The 16,730-nt window shown below is 47.8% G+C and overlaps 1 protein-coding gene across 4 annotated transcripts in view; it reads right to left on the bottom strand.

The window, feature by feature from the left end:
- The window catches only part of RAD18 (RAD18 E3 ubiquitin protein ligase), a 55,454-nt gene extending 38,974 nt beyond the window's left edge, over positions 1-16,480 (bottom strand). Inside the window, exons 1-7 of one of the 4 annotated variants that reach the window (XM_072044616.1) lie at positions 16,341-16,480; positions 13,472-13,616; positions 11,730-11,871; positions 7,574-7,679; positions 3,586-3,667; positions 2,076-2,137; positions 570-640 (exon numbers count right to left, since the gene is read on the bottom strand). In XM_072044616.1, the coding sequence (XP_071900717.1) occupies positions 570-640; positions 2,076-2,137; positions 3,586-3,667; positions 7,574-7,576 (218 nt within the window). In that variant the 5' untranslated portion in view covers positions 7,577-7,679; positions 11,730-11,871; positions 13,472-13,616; positions 16,341-16,480. Of the gene's footprint in view, positions 1-569; positions 641-2,075; positions 2,138-3,585; positions 3,668-3,800; positions 4,533-7,573; positions 7,938-11,729; positions 11,872-13,471; positions 13,617-16,340 lie in introns of those variants that run through there. The other 3 variants (XM_072044617.1, XM_072044615.1, XM_038185995.2) reach the window with 3 other exon arrangements.
- Positions 16,481-16,730: the final 250 nt, after the last annotated feature.

Here is a 16,730-nt window from a genome sequence, read left to right as displayed (position 1 = left end):
GCATGTATCTTAAGGGTCTTACTGGCAAATTAAATTAAAAAAGAAAATAAAGAACACCACAAAAAGTTCCCAGAGATTTCAGGAGGCAATGGCCTTAAGCAAAGGAACTAAGGAAGTCAAAAATAAAATGTAAGCCTACAGCTGGTTATCAGGATGAATGGATTTCATTAGTTAGTATGTCACAAAGATTATCACACAGATCTTTACATCATTTTGGATGACACTTAAAATAAATAAAGTTGCCAAATACAGTCACCTGCCTTAATTGTAAAGATGATCTACCAAAAAAAATCTGACAACAAATCTTAAGATAATGTCTTTATACCACTTCACTTGATTTTTCACTATACAATTTAATTATACATGTTTTCAAAACACATTATATGGTCACATCTTTTGTGTCTCATACAGTTAACACAGACTTGTAGCATTCAAGTCACTCATTCAAGTCAGTCATTCAAGCAGACACTGAATATCGCACAAAATCCGAATTAATACAAACAAATTCAGTCGCATCTGCCCCTCAAACTGCCAAACCAGAGTAAAGCATTCATAAAATTACACAATACCTTGCAGAATTAAAGCTCTTTACTAGTTCATCTAACGTCCGGTTATTTTTCAGGTCAGATTCTGAGACTGCCTATTAAGAAAAAAAAGAAGAAGAAAGAAAGAAAAGGGAAAAAAAGGAACAATCAAATACAGTAAAAACAGCAATACCCGCAAAGTGTTCAAGTGACCAATAATTTGTTTTGTGAATCAATGCTTCAACCACCAAAATTGCTATGTGAATAAAGATGCATAAAGCATAAGCATTTTTTCTGAAAAACTTCTAAAATAACTGCCAGAGCACTGTAAGTCTGCAACATGATCACCAATATGCAAAAATAAAGCATGAAGCTAAAAGAACAAAATCCAGTGTGCCCAGTCTCCATCAATGCTTTCTCGTAGTGCAGTTCTAATCACTTTGGAAAACACAACAGGGATCCCATGAATGTGAAAGGAACCTTCAGCAACAAGGAATGAAACCAGATGAAGGAAAACGCTAATCTTGGTAGTGAAAATGGAATAAAAATATGAATTATGAGAGGCATTACGCATTTGATTCATTCTTTTAAAATGATTTCTGATTTTTATCTCTCTGGTTTTATCTATTCTTTTGTCATAAAAAAATTTTATGAGTCTTGCTCACATCAATCCCTGTGATTTTTAAGAAGGCATTGGTAAAATGTACTCTCAGAAAAATACATCAGTCTGCACTTGTTTTAAGAACTGACAACGCTACAGATAGATCTGTTTTCCAATCTTGAAAAGTCTAGTCTTTTCATGCTTTAGCAACAAAAAAGAAAATTACTTCTATTTTGCCAATACTCTTGAAGCACCATTCATTGTTTTCAGGCAGCCTATCATTTTTAGGAATTCAATAAAACCCAGTTGGCTTAAGATGAAAAGCTAGATTAAGGCCTAGAATAAATTGTATTCTGTGCTCCTTAATCAGAAAAGGCCTTCAAGTCAGATGGTAATAATAACCTACCTGCAGAGCAGGCCAAACCTGTCACTAGCGCTTCTCACATTTAACCTAATTTTCATAGAAAACGCCTCCTCTCCTGGCTGTGAAACATAGCTCTCTCCTCCCCAAAAAGCCACACCGTCCAGTCAGTGCGTTCCGTCACTAGGTGGTCTGTGGGCACTTCTAAGGGTGCCTTGGAACTGGAAGTGAGGACACCCAAACATGGAAAATGCAAGTGCTTCAATTTCAGCGCTCACATTTTAAATGCTGGCTTATTTTAACAAATCAGGAGGCAATACTAAACGTTTCATGACAGATTTTATACTCAGTTCTGAGCCAAAACTGAGTTTTGATGCTACAGGTATTTCTGCCTATGCTGACATAAAAGTATCTCTGAAATAGAAGAGTTTCAGGTATAAGAGCACCACAATTTGGCTAAATAGCTGCTTACTGAAAGGAAAGGTGGTAATATATGACCACAATTAATTATTTAGCATAGTCCAAAGGGAAAAGATCCCAAGATTGGTCAAAAAAGAAACAACAACAAAAACAGAAAAAAAACACTTACCACACAGCATGTTGGACACTGAGTTTTGTAGGACAAAAACTTGCGTATGCAAAGGGAACAATCTAGAAAAACAAAAAACATCATTTTTAAACAGGCCTCCTTTCAACACATGCTTGTTATTATATTTTCCTTTTTATTCAGCATATGCAAGAATATTCCACAACACACCAATACTGAAAATACACCATTTTCCAGGGAATAAAATATGGACAGGTTTGCTAGATGGCGATCTTTATGCAAGCATCTTTCAACATGTAATATCAGTCCTACTGGCAAGAGCAGAAGTGCATTTTTGTTTCATTAAAGCAGGGCAAGACAACCTCAGCCTGGTGCCACTGCTAAGGGGTAACGAGGCACATTCGCCAGTCCCCAGCAGCACATTGCACTGCTCCCCCAAAGGACTAGTGAGGGAGCACTTCCATCATTCTTTTGAATTACAGGCTTTTGAACCAAGCTGCGTCACAGGCAGGGCATAACACCAGTTGCTGTAGAGCATTTCCAGTGCTCCCCACCACAAATAGTCCATTTTCAACAGCTAGAGCTTTGTCAAACTAAAGTAAATGTCGCTGCCTGACCACCTTGTTCTCCTTGACATCAGGAAGGGGGAGTGCTGCTGTTTCCAAACAAATCAATTATAAGTATTTATTTTAATGAGAGAAAAGGCAGTGTGCCTTTCCCTAAGCTGACTTGCAGCACCCCACTTTGCTAGCGTGTTCCAGCAGGTATCAGCCTGAGGCAGGCAGAGCAGCACGGGAAATTTTATCACGTAACACTTCATGCTCTCTGTCATACGGCTCTGTCTTTGCTCTGCCCTTATGATCTTATTAAAGATATTTATGTGAAGGACTTTAGGAAAAGGTGGCGTTTAAGTGCATCAATGCAGACAGGAAGTGTTTGTATTGTCAGAAGGCAGCTGCAGCAATAACCAATGTAGAGAAATTGGTGGCCTCTTCACAGCTTTTGTCCCAAATTGCCCCTCTGCAGTGCCACAAGGGAAACATCCTTGCTGGCCACACGCAATCAGGCGAGCTGCACATTTTGTAAAGGACATATGGGATCAGTAACGTCTGCACTGCACACCTGTATATAACAAACAGCCGTATGATGGCTGGTCTGTTTCATGCTAAAAGAGAGAAATTTTGATGAGGAGATTTTCCAACAGCTTTTTGTCATCCGGATAAGGCCCAAGAGCATTTTGCCAGCCTGTAAGGCCCACAGGATCGCTCTCCAGTCCTGGATCTGCTGGGAGAGATGAAGGCCACACCACACAACACTTCCATGTGCCTAGCCGGCCCTGTTTGACCGGAGCTGCCAGCTGAGCACCAAGCCAGGCTTCAGAGCAGTCAGAACGCCAGGATTTGTGCCTGTCACAGCCATCCTGCTCTGTGTGTAATGGGGCAGGAGGCAGCAGCGCGGTGACACGGAGGGGACGAGCCACAGGCCGCCACCGCCAGCTGCTGGGCTCCATCCTTACAGCCGTGCCAGCACTGCCGGGCCGGGCCGTACTTACAGTTGTGCGAGCACTGCGGGATGATCATGGCGATGCTGAAGTAGTCGAAGCAGATCCCGCAGCGCAGCAGCTCGTCCACCGCCTGCAACGAGACGCGGGGCTCAGGGCTCGCTGCCAACCAACGGCACCGCCAGCCCCGGCCCGGGCCCCCCCCGCCGCGCCGGGCCCTGCCGAGCCCGCCCGCCGCCATCCCGCCCGCCCTGCCCCTTCAGCACCTTCAGCGGGGTGAGGCTCGCCGGCCACGGCGCCTCAGGCAGCGGCAGCGCCATGGCGGCACAGCACGGCCCGGCCCGGCCCTGCCCCGGCCCCAGTCCGAATCCCCCGCGCTGCCGTGGGGCCGCGCTTCCGCCAGCGGCGGCTGCCGGGAGTTGGAGGCCGGGAGCTGGAGGCCGGGCCCGCCGCGGGAGGGGCCCCGCGGGGCGGCCGCTTCAAACGCCTCGGGTTGGGGTCGGCAGCGTCTGGGCAAAGAACGGCCACGGGGCGCTTGGACGGCGCTCCCCGGCACACGGCCTGACATGGGGGGTGTGGGGCCCCGCTGGGAGAGCCCCGGGGTCCCCCCCGAGCGGGGCGCTGTGACCCTGCCCCGGTTCAGGCTGTGTGTGGGCATCGCCACAGCACCGCTGTGTGAGGCACGGGCACTCTGTCTACACACAGAGGGCACCACAGAACACAGCCTAATCACAATAAATGTCATGGGTGAAAAAAACAAAAAATGGCAGGTCACAGTGATCGCCTCTGAGCACTCCTGAAGTGCTTCCTGAAGGTGGAATAACTGTCCAGGAGTTCATGAGAACCTCGCACGTTGCCCAAGTCACGTAGGATAAAACTGCAAAGCAACCCGCGCTGTCTGGGTGCGATTCGGATCTCTGAGGGCCGGCCTGAGCACGCGGGGTGCTGGCAGCAGAAGGGAGCCGAGGCCGCCTACGTGATGACGGCAGTAATGGTCCTCCACAGGAAACCTCCCGCTGCTTTACTGGCACCGTGGTGAGCGGAATTAAACAACGCTTAATGTTGCTGAACTACCAAGTGACAAGAAATTATTATACTTGCAAGACCAAAACAGAGAACACAGACCCTCCCCCCAACTCCTCGCAATGTTCACTTGAACTAAAATACCAGTACGTGCCAGCCTGCTTTTCTGCCAGCAGGCAGAAACATACAGAAAACTTAGGAAGAGGTGGAGGAGCCTGACATTAAGCAAATCTCCAAAAGCTACTCAGGTTGATACATACTGTTGAGACAAAGAAAATACTGGAGTTTTACATAGACCCCAGCTGGATACACACAACTTCAGTATTTTCAAAGTGCTTGTTCCCAAATCGTGTTCCTGCATCAAGGCTGCCAGCAGACCTGTTGATTTTATGCGTCTTGTGATGGACAAACAGCTTGTGTTCAGCTGCCTTTAGCAGATCACTCCTAAAATGAAACACTCCACAAAGATCTGCCTCATATGCATGTGTCACTCACTTCGCGTGCTTTATGATAGAGACACAAATGAACCATGGAGACAAGTCTGGGACACAAGCATGTAGATTGGATGAAAATCTGAAGAAGAACATGCTGTACTCCAAGAAACCACCCAAACCATGGAACATTTGCAGCTGAATGTTTTTAAATACTCTCAGAGATTCCTTAACATTTAAAGTAGTGGAAAGTTTCTCATCACATCATTCCCAACTACAGAGAAGAGCCTGAGTGTGATTGTTCAAAAACATTAAACACTGTCCCAACTCTGCACTTTTGTCAGAGTTGGCAGTAATTTATTGATTTCAACCAGACTGATGTTGAGAATTTTAGAACAAAAAAATCCCATCGTGAAGTACTAACTCTTGAGAGAGCACTATACGATGTCCTCAACAGAGCAATTCTTTCAATAACAGTCTCAATGAAATATGCGCCACGCCAAGCAAAATAACAGCATTTCAAATCTATCATCTTCCACTGCAGATAGCGTGAACACCTCATCAGACAATGCAAGTTAGCCAAGAAAAGGTCTGGCCCAGAAACGTCGCTGAGACCCAGCACTCCTCCGATTTCCCGGAGTACACTGAATGCACAGCATCTGTCAAGAGCCCACGGAAACACAGCAGAGACACAGCCTGTAACATACCCGTTAGTCACGGGTGTATTGGAAGGCTTAGCACCGTGGTGTGACCTTAATTTTTAGTCTCCAAAGTGACTTAGGTGATAGCTAGCATGTGAACAAACGTCATCTTTTTGTGATAAAAACTTTTAGATAAAAAACAATACAATACCATCTGAACACATCAGTAATTTATATTTGTCCTGTTTCTACTCGCAAACTCTTGTAAGCAATTGAGATTAGGAGATACAAATCCATGTATTTAATCAATACAAACAACCTTTGTCATGTAGCAAGTCACAAAGGACTGAACACAGATTTAAATACAAATGCCATAGTTCAGAAGCACTACTGGAGGTTCGATGTCCAACAAGGCATTTCTACCCTACTTTTATGCTTCAAGTAAAACCTAACCTCCCTGTGACATTTATTACATTAGTAACCCGTAACACTAAGCATGTTTTTTTCAGGAGTCTGCAATCTATTTCCTTCTAAATCAGCCCTTCTAATACGGCCTCATTTTCCCCTGCTCTATCCATGCTATGTGCAAGCATTTTAAGAAAAAAAGAGCACCTACCTACTCACTCTACAATGTCAGAATCAGAGGGAATTAGCAGAGTAACTCCAGTCGGGAGAGCTGCACTTCTGTTCCAGACACCCCCCTTTGGAAGCGCAGTACCAGTGCCTCTTAACAGTCTGATGTTTAAAGTTTCATATGGAAAGAAGTGTGTAAAGCTGGGATCCAAAGTCTCTCTGGAGTGTACTCAGTTTGGCTGCCTTAATCTTCCACTAATTGTCACTATCACCCAGACCGTTAGTTAAGAACTTCTATTGACTATAAAAAATGCAGACAGAATTCTCGGGCACGAAGCTGAAGAAAAGAATTTATGTGAGACACATAAATTACTTTACTAAAAAGTTCATCCTGGAAATATGGTATCATTTTACAAAGCTAAACCTTTATCTATGCTTTTAAATACCACAATAGGGTACTCAGTGTTAGGACATAAAAATTTAGGGCCTGGCCTGTGATGCTTTAAGAACTTAACTCCCACAAAAGCAGAGATGCTGGGCTCTCCAGACACAGTTCTTGGAGGAGTACAAACACCTTTCTGTGACCTCCACAGGATCTGCTCAAGACTACAACGTGTTAACATCTGTAAGACCGGGACATAAATATTTGAAGGACTACGTTAATACGATGTGTATATCTTCTTAATATTCCTTAAACAGAGACAGCATTTTCTGTTTTTATAGGCAGGAAATCTGGGACATTCCTATACTCACTGTCAATATCTAATTCCTAGCAAATGTCTAGTACTTTTGCCAAATTTCTCTTTTTTGAGACAGAATGAGCTACCAGAAGTGGGAAATTTTCTCCTTTGTTGCCTTCTTCCTTCAAGGCGCAGTGTGAAATGGCTCATTCAAACTAATAGCATTAGTCAAACAAGATTATGCAAAATTGTTTTCTATCATATCCTTTCCAGAGACAGGAGGCTGAGGAAATTTTAACATTTCTGCTTCAAGGAGTCTTCATTGCAAGGAGGTGAGACTTTTTCAGTACCTGGAGCAGCCTTGGTCAGTCACCCAGCGAAGCCAAGCAGTGCTCAGCGCTCAGCCCCCCAGCAGATGGATGGCAGGAACACGAGTGATGTTGGGCAGCGTGGGCACTGCAGCACCGCCTGGCCTGCCAGCACCGTAAGGACTCGCCGTCCAGCAGCTCTGCCATTTAATTACTGGTGTTTTAGCTGAGAACAGCATGTGATGAAAAACAGCATGGAATGAAATGTGCTTACATTGTTGTAAGAGACCCTGCTCAATCTTTTTAATGTAAAGAAAGCAAAGCCAAAAAAAAAAAAAAAAAGTAAATACATAAATAGCAAAACCCAAGGTTGATTATCTTACCATGAACTTGAGAAGCTTTGTCCTCAGCACACAGCAAATGAGCTCCCGTAGTGCTTTTCACCCAGGGAAGAATACTGGTTGGAGGCACCACCGGCCGGGTTCAAGGCTGGTGAAAAAGCAGGAGAATGAATTTTGTGGAGGTAGAAGCTCATCAGGGAAGGACTCCACGCGAAAGAGGCTGGGAACCATTTCCAGTTAACAGCACTAGCAGCAGCAGCAAAGGGCATGAAATGCACTACGCTTAGAAGGGCCTCGAGCTCTGCAGAAAGCCCCACACGGGTCACTCCTAGGAGAGCAGGGACTTTGCACAATGCCACAGGACGAGCACATCCCAGCCGTGGCGATGTGCCCCCTCCCTGCTTGTGCTGCACCCACAGAGGCAGCGGTGTGGGCTGGAAACCGCCACCCTGCCTGCAGCATCCCCGCAGCACACGGGGAAACTCGGGACACTGCCCCAGGGACGACCTTCCCAGCAGCGATACCGGCTGCCAGACGTGCTGGAAAGGCATCTCCTGACCGCTGGGGGTGCAGCCGGGGAGAGGCGACTGGCCAAAAAGCTGCTCCCGGGCGCACACCCGCAGATGAAGTGCGGGCAGCTCCACATGGACCTGCCCTGGCCGCACGCCCATGGGAGGCAGGGCTGTGTTCTGGCAGGACACCGCAGGGCTCCCGATCTGCCAGTGACTTCATTCACTGCTGGCACTCCTTTTTCCCTTTTAACATGGTCATTTCTCAACTGTGGACCTCCTTCGTTTAAGCAAGCGATAGATTAAATTCCTTCTGAAGTGAATAGAAGGTTTGTAATGAGATAATATATCAGACCAAAAATTACAAGCCTTTTCATGAAATGTTTACAGCCTTTAACCACTGATTAAATAGCTTGATTATTCCCATATTGCAAGCTTGGCGAAGGGAATATTGACCAAACAAGCTTCTGGTGTGGCAGAGACAGAGAAGGGGCTGTTCTGCTGGCTAAGCTACTGCTGCAGCCCAGTCCTGTGATTGATCCCACGTTGTCTAAATGGTGTAATTAAGCTTTCAATTAATGGGGCAGAATGGAAAGTTAGACTTTGTGAATGCTAATTATTTGCTTCCTTGCAGTGCCTGTCAGGGAATGCTGCTGCCCTACACGTTTGGCGCTGTGAGGTTGGGTATGGAGCGTGACCAAAAGTCCCTCCGTTCTGCAGGCTGCACCCCAGCCATCTGCATGCGTCTTTTGGTGCAGCCCTGAGTCTTTTGGCGTTCACATGCTGACACGGGGTGTTCTGCCTCCCCATTGCTTCATGGAGCACTCTGACCTGGGCAGGACGGAGTACTGCGAGCAACCAGAAGAATCCCCGGTGGGCAGCCATACACAGCCTGGTCCGAAGCAGGCAGCGTCAGGGCCATTTTGCACAATGAGGCACCTTATAAAGGAGATGGCATCGCAAGGCAAGATGTTTTATGGCTGCTTTTACAAAATCCAATTTAAACTGCAATTCATCTTTTGTGGCAGTTTACAGATCAATGGGTGACATTTCGAACTGACACCACACGACACCTGTGCACTCCAGCCCCTTTCCTCTTCTCTGCGTTTCTGTGCTGCCCTTGCCAGCCAGGAGCCAGAGCTGCAGGCAGTGTGGGCACCTTGGGCACCCCTGCCAGCCCCAGCACCTCCTGCTCCCAATATTAAACCATAATGCGATGGTGAATTCCCCCTCTCAGCCCTTGTGGAACAGGACAGCAGCGTGCCCATGCCCAGAAGAGCTGACGGGGTTACCGGGGAGGTGGGGGAGCAGACAGCCGGGCAGGGCTCGAGAAAGGTCAGGAGCTGCAGCGATGGATGCGCCTCTCGTGGGGATCGCTCCCGTGCCCACCACAGGCTGTCCTCTCAGCTGCTGCGGGGACACAGCGCCCTTCCTTCCCGAGCAGCTGTGCAGGGACACCATTTCCACACGTGGAAGCAATTATTACATAGACCTGTTGGCAGCAGCACACGCTGCAGGGGTGAAAGCCGCACGGACACGCAGCAGGGGACACAGACGGGGCCGGAGGCAGGAGCTGTGCTTGCCACCCAGGTGCCATCACTGCTCCTCGAGGGAGAGGTCCGGCACAGCTCCACCTTTTGATTTCACAGTGGGAACAGTATCAAAGTGGCGTTAAGAAGGGGATGCTTAGTCAGCCTTAAAATGTTTGTTTGCTGTTTTTGTGAGCATTTATAAAGCACTTGGTGATTCAAAGACAGTCCAGTCTGATTCAGAGGTGCTATTTTTTTCTTCCTGCCATTCACTAAAAGCCTCCAGTTTAATGACAATTCCCACCACCACTTCCTTGGCAAGCAAATTGCACCAGCGCGGGTGGAGCAGTGCAGAGAGTTTTGGTCAGTGCATTTCAAGCCCAAAGACATCAGGGGAGCACCTCTTATTTGTTGCAGCATTCACTGCCCACGTGTCAAAAGATCCCTTCTCCCCCTCGGCAGAGGTTACACTGGCAGGTAGCACCACGCTGAGCTGCATTCAGCTCCATTTCACTGCTATTTATCCACGCCACAGGGCCAAGAATATCTGGTCATTTCACACAGAAATGCCTCGAAAGCATAAATGAAATCCTTTCTTCCTTTATGTAACTGTTCGCCTCCTTCAGTGGGACTGGGCCAATGTAAATCAGTGGAAAAAATGTCACAGCTCTGAAGAGCTGCGTGGAAACTTCCATTGCAAAGCTGTTAGAGTTAGCGTCCGGAGCAGCCAGAAATAATATTTAAAGTTTCTCTTGAACTGTTATGAGATAGACACAGTGAGTAAAGTCACTCCGGGCATTTGGTAATAAACCAACGCTGACCTAGATGGGTCTGGCCAAAGGGCAGCATGAAATGCCAGTGAGTGTGGAACAGCCAGCTCGGGGACAGAGCCGGCAGCACACTAACCTGTCACAGCTCTGACTGCAGGGACGGGTGGGAATTCAAATAACAGACCAGCCAGCAGCGAGCCCTTGCTGATTTTGGTCTTCTGCCGCAGCAGATGCTCATTGACGTTAGCGAGCCGTTGTCTGAGCACACAGTTACCTCCCCTTAGACACTGATTCTGATCCAATGAAGGTTATGAAAATCGCAAGGAATCTCACCAGCTCCAAGTTACTGCAGTACAACAACCACGGACCTGATAAGCTGCGTACAGAGCTAGACCCCTTGGTAGCACTTTTTTCCTTTTTTCATCTTCAGTTGATCATCTCCAGCAGCTCATTGCTTTACCAGCTTTTTAAGAGCATAATTTTAGCTGCTTAGTTCCCAGCCTAGGTGCAATTCCTTCCCCCCCCCCCCAAAAAAAAAAAAAGAACCGAACAAAAATAATTTAGCTACTTACTTATAGAAAAGCAAGGATTACTGCATGCTTTTGAGAAACAGTACTAGCAGAAAGACCTCACAGTTAGCATCCAAACACCAGGAAAGGCAGAGCTAAGACCCTTTGGCTCTCAGCATGAGCTTACTTAACTTTCCAGTACTAAATTTCTTTCGGTGATTTCCTAGGAACTGTTACATGTCTCTGTGTGCACATAACGCTCGGTGCTCTGTATTCAACCCCAGAGAGAGCTGCGATTAAGGTAACAGACAGTAGCTACCAAATAGGAAAAAACGTTTTGCATGCTCATGCAGAGGAAAAATGGGCAAAATAAATAAATAAAATACGAAGATAAAAACATCTGTATGTTAATTGAAGCATTTCTCAGTTGACATTTCAGCTTTCCTGCATAGATTTAGCCTTTTTCAGCCAAAGGACTTGGCACAAGCACAGTTTGGATACAAATTATTCCTTGCCTCTGGTCCCATGCATCTGTTGATTAGCCACTGAAACACTCATCCCTGGGACTTTCTCCTTTTGCTGAAGATCGTGCTTTGTTCATTCTGCTGCTGCCTTTCTTTCTTATTGCATCAACGTCTTCCCATTCCTGAATATCAACCCCTCTCAGCATTCGCAGTGCAGGGGCAGCACAGCTCTCTCTGGTCCATCCCTATTTTGCCTACTTGCAGCAGACCCCAAGCACCCACGCTGCCTTGAAACCACAGCAGGGCTCGTGGCAGAGCAGAGCAGCCGCTCACCTGCCTCAGTCTCAAGGTAGCCTAAATACAGTGGTCCAGAGGGAGACAAGAAAATGTCCCAAATGCTGTATCGGATTAACGTACCAGAAGGGGAGACCTTTATTTCCTGCTCCACTTCCAAAATCTCGCCTTCTTGGGCAGTCCCAAACTTTTGCAGTTAGGTGTTGATCGTGTCTGAGCAGCGCTTCTGCGTACTGAAGGACCTTCCCCAACTTCATTCACACACCTGGACAGAAGTGTAGCAGAAGTCATGAAATTCATTCAAGGCAATTTCAGTGTTTAAAAGAACAGCACAGAAACAGCAGCCATGCACGGCAGCAAGCAGGGGGCTGCTGCAGAACAAGCAGCCCAGACACCTTTGCCCTCCCCTGCCCCTCAGCAGGAAGGAGGTGGCCGTGAGGCCACTTACCACATGAATAAGTGAATAAGTCATCAATCCTCAACCTGCTGCTGCTCCATCACATGTTTATTTTCCCACCATTGATTACTACGAAGTGCAAGATGATGACTATCTTTTCACCGGGCTCTTACCCCCTGAAGCACTCTCTGACTTTAATTAGGAACACAATTTTCCCCACGAAAAGCACAGCTCATTATGGACTTTCTGCCTGGAGTTCCCCAAGGACATGAATCTCTCGTGCCCCTCCTGACAGCCCACGCTGCCAGCAGCAGGGATCTGTCCCCGGCAAGCCCGCTAGTTAGCAAACACCAGCAGTCCCCAGCGCTTCCAGCATCGTCTCGCCAAGATGCTGATGAGTCTCCAGCAGCTACTGAAGATATGGTTCCCTGAATCCCAGCTTTGCTTACTGTGCCTCAGCAAAGGCTCTTGCTGCTCCTAATGCAGCTGTATATGTCATCTACAATGCATTTATCTCTGCATTTTACTGGGTTAACTGCTGCTCATCAAATAAAGGGGTTGTAAAATAGCTAGAACACGAGAACTACGAGCAGGCAGTTTTGGCTCCCAGACAACTTAGCCCTTCTCTGCCCAGATTTATATATTAGCAGTGAAACTGAACAGGGGGAAAAAGAGCAATTTATAACCAGAGCACCTGGAGAAAAAAACAGCTCAGGCCACTTTGTGGTACGTGCAGTGAACAAGCGAGCTGCTTTCGGGATGATAAATAAATGTCAGTCACTCAGCCTGCACAGAAAACTTCCTGCACGTGGTAGATCTACGAGTCCAGGACTGCTTCCAGGTGCCGATTCAATGGGAATTCAATGTGCAGTTATGGGGGAAAATACCTATTTGGAGAATTTTCAGAAGGAGCTCAGGCACAAAGAGCGGGGGTGCCCCAGGAGGAGAGGAGAAACCCCTCGGCAGGGCTGGGAGCCAGGCACAGCTGCCAGCACCTGCGCAAAGCCTCTCAAACCCTGCACAAGCAGGCATCACAGGCACGGATCATTTATTTCCCCTTCCCCCCTCCCCCCTTTTCCCCAACCAATGTCTGGGTGATTGAGATGATCTTACAACTAATTTGGGGCTAATAAAAACTGTTTCTGAGTGAATTTATGACATGCTAAAAAGAACCAAGCCCAGAAAACCCACTTTCTTTTTTTTTTTTTTTTTCCAAATACTTCTTCAGTGAGTACCCTAAATGCCAGCTCTAAATTATACCAGGGTCACTGCCAGTGCCAGAGTCCACAGAAACGAGGACAAGATGGGTGGCTTCAACCAGTCCATCAGCTTCAGCTTTGGAGGAGAAGAATTATGACCAATATCTGGGAAAATTTCTGCATTGCCTTCTGCAGCAGAGCTCCTCGTGCTGCTGCTGGACCCCCGGGGGTCCAGCCGAGGCAGCCTGGCAGAGGAGGGCTGCTCGTACCTGGAGAATGCTCAGCCTGGTGCACCCTACGGTCAGATCTCGCAGCCACAAGCAGGAATTTCCCATTGGAAAAGTAAGGCCATCGTCCAGGACCAGTCCCCAGGATGTGACATCTTTTATGATCAAATGGGTTCAGCTTTCATATCTGCAATAAAATATAAACAGCTCGGGTTTCAGACAGCTTGGCCTTTCACTGTGGCTAATTTGCACATTTTTATTTTGAATGAAATGGTGTCTGGCCATTCTCCTTGGATCAGTAATGAGATTTTCCGCCCACCAGACATCCTGCACTCAGTGGCTGACACATTTTCTAGATTGCATAATTTGTTGTCATTAATCCGCCTCACCACTGGAGCTTCTCTTCCCATGCATCAGCAAACTGACAGCAGTCAGGAACTGAGAAATGCAGGTGAATAACTGCAAAACAGACTAAAAGCCAAACTACTGGAGCCTAGCAAACAATATTGCCTACTGCCCTGCACTGAAAGAGAACAGCAGCGGGGGTGACTCTGGTTTTTCTACTACTACGATTTCATTTTGAGTAAAGCACAGTTCTCTGGCAAACATCTAACAGGATAAAAGAGATGACAGGAGGTAAGCACTAAAGGAAAATGAAGAAAAGTCTAGATTAAGTTAACGCTGAGGAAATGGGAGATGGAGTCCTTGCACAGGGTGGATTTAGCACCGTGCAGATCTCTGCAGGCGGCAGCTTACATCCCACGGCCCTTCCTTGGTGCAGGAGGGCTCTGAGAGCCACGCTGCCCATCATCAGCTGAGGATTTCCAGCTTCCACCAAGGGGCCCTCGCTGCTGCCCCAGCCCCGAACCGCCGCCGTCGCCCACTGACATCCCCCCGCTGGCGTCCACAAAGGCCTTGCTGAAACCTTTTTTTTTTCTCCTGAAGAAAAATGCTATTTGAGGTAATCAAAGCTCCAAGAAGCAGACTCTAAATCTGATAGTGCTTTGTGCAGAGACTGAATGTTGCAATTTGAAAACATTTTCTCAATTATCTTCAATCTTCTAATCCCCCTGAAAATGTCACTCCCATAAAATTATATTTAGTTTTTATCCAGACAATTTGGGAATTACTCTACAGCTTTCACTAAAAAATTACAAGACTTAAAATTCTAAAAAAGTCAAACCTTCAAGTTTGCCTGTATTTGTCAGCTAATATAGTAAAAACAATTTAAAAGTCTGATGAGGAAGCAACTTGGAAAATATCCCAAGATATAATGGGGACAAAAAAAAAAAAAAAAAAAGCCACAGAAATCTGTAGAGCAGAAATACATTATAAAGGAAACTGAGGGTTGGATGTAAGAGCTAAGGACCTATCTACTTCCAAAGGAGAAAGGCTTTTTAGGGCATTAGCCCTGGATTCTCAAGGTGTAACTTTCCACCTCCAGTTTTGCTCCAGCTTTGGTAACTCTCTCCAAATGCTGTGCTCTTGCTATGACTCCGATCTCCCTCTGTAAACAGAACACCACTTGGCCAAACCACTGATGTGCCGCAAAGCCAAACTCTAAGCAGACCCGTCTTAACTTCATGAAGCAATAGCAGTCCTCAAGCCTCCAAGATCCAAATTTTTTATGAAACCACATTGCATAGGAAAAGCTTTACATTAAACTACAAAAGTGCTGCCTTGTTCTGAGGATCAGTATCCCCAGGGATTGATATTCAAAGACAGTAAGTGTAATTCCACGACATTTATGCAGAAATTTGCCTCCACTCATGCTTTCTCAAAGTCACCCTAAAACATACATCCAAGGAGGAGATCCTGCAAAGCCCCCGGCTCCACTCGCCGCGCAGAGCTACACCAGCAGGCGTCTGAGGCGGCCGGGGCCAGCCATTGCGGATCTGCAGCTCCCTCACGCACCGCAGGCCCGGCTGGGCTGCTCCTCATGGGGGAGAGCAAAGCTGACAACAGCCAGGATTCTCTGCAACATCTGGTTCTGGTTTTCTCCCTCCATCTGGCCAACAAAGCCACGAGGGCCCGCGGCTCGGCTCCAGAGCTTCACGTCCTGTCGAGAACGTGTCGGGGCTGTGGGCAGCCTGTGGGCCTGCCCCATATTGAAGGTGCTGGGGGGTTGGGACGGCCAGACCCACACCTCGGTGAGCTGAGCCCTGCAGGAGGACACAACACTCAGCGGTTAAAGCCCATTCTTCTGAAAGGTCCCAAAGTCGACCCTTCTGCCATCGGCACGTGAACTGCACTCATCTAAACAAAGGTCTGGCCCAGAACGACCAGAACTGTGGCATCTGCTCTGGGAAACAAGGAGGAAAGCCCAGTGAGATGCAGGTTAACACCCAGCACAGCAGTCAGTCCCCTCCACCCCACGGCACCCAGGAGGGCAGCGGCAGCGCTTGGGCAGGACATGGTGGGGGCAGGTGGGGCACCAGCACCACAGAGCCCGGCACCCTCCTCATCCTCCTGCCCCTCCACCAGCCTGAATGCAGCCTGAATGAAATCACGTCTCACGGCCGGTTTGGCTGGCAGTTCTTTAAATTACTTCCTTGCTCTTTCCAGAAGGCAAATGAGCTGTAGCAGAGCTTTCTGGGTGCTCGCCAGTGCACATCCCTGAACTAAACCAACGCAATCCGCAGCTACATCATCTCCCCCCGGCCACCCCGCGCCCCTGAGGCGGCCGGTGAAGGCCTGCTTCCCCAGCACCCCGCTCAGAGCACTCAGAGCACAGCCACAGCAGGGCCACGAGCACCACAGGGCCCAGAAGCAGCCACTATGGCAGGGAAAGCCCCACTGGGCCCAGTAACACCAGACCCAGCATCTCCCCCGTGGGGCACAGCGCCTCACAGCTCAGCGGGATGCCCGCACCCCAGCACAGCACTGCCATGCCCACACAGCACAGCCCTACCCGCTGCTTGCCCGCAGGCCATGCTCTGGGGAATGTGTGTTGTCCCAGGTAGGCTGGTGTTGGTGTGAAGGGAAGCAGCCTCGCAGCCCTGCCGGCCCACCTCAGGCAGCAGCAGGGCCTGCCTTCCCGTCACCTCCTCGCAGAAGTGCAGGCTGGGCAGCAGAGTGCATTAATCAGGTCAGTTCAGAGCTATTTGTAAACAAAGCAAGCTAATGGACTGTTGAATGTGAGATTTGTCCCCAAAAGACCTACGAACAACCTATAACTTCTTACAGGAAACAGCCATTTATGTAATTCCTGTGAACTTGTGTCACCGCGCTGCGGGAGGAGGGGGTGCATTAGTCATGCACTAGCAGATGTTTTGACTTATGTAAGGCTTGAAAAATAAAT

The sequence above is a fragment of the Anas platyrhynchos genome, chromosome 13, assembly GCF_047663525.1.
Source record: "Anas platyrhynchos isolate ZD024472 breed Pekin duck chromosome 13, IASCAAS_PekinDuck_T2T, whole genome shotgun sequence".
NCBI classification, from domain to species: domain Eukaryota; kingdom Metazoa; phylum Chordata; class Aves; order Anseriformes; family Anatidae; genus Anas; species Anas platyrhynchos.
The sequence above is the reverse complement of the archived record's forward strand: the minus strand, read 5'-3'. Positions and strand labels throughout refer to the sequence as shown.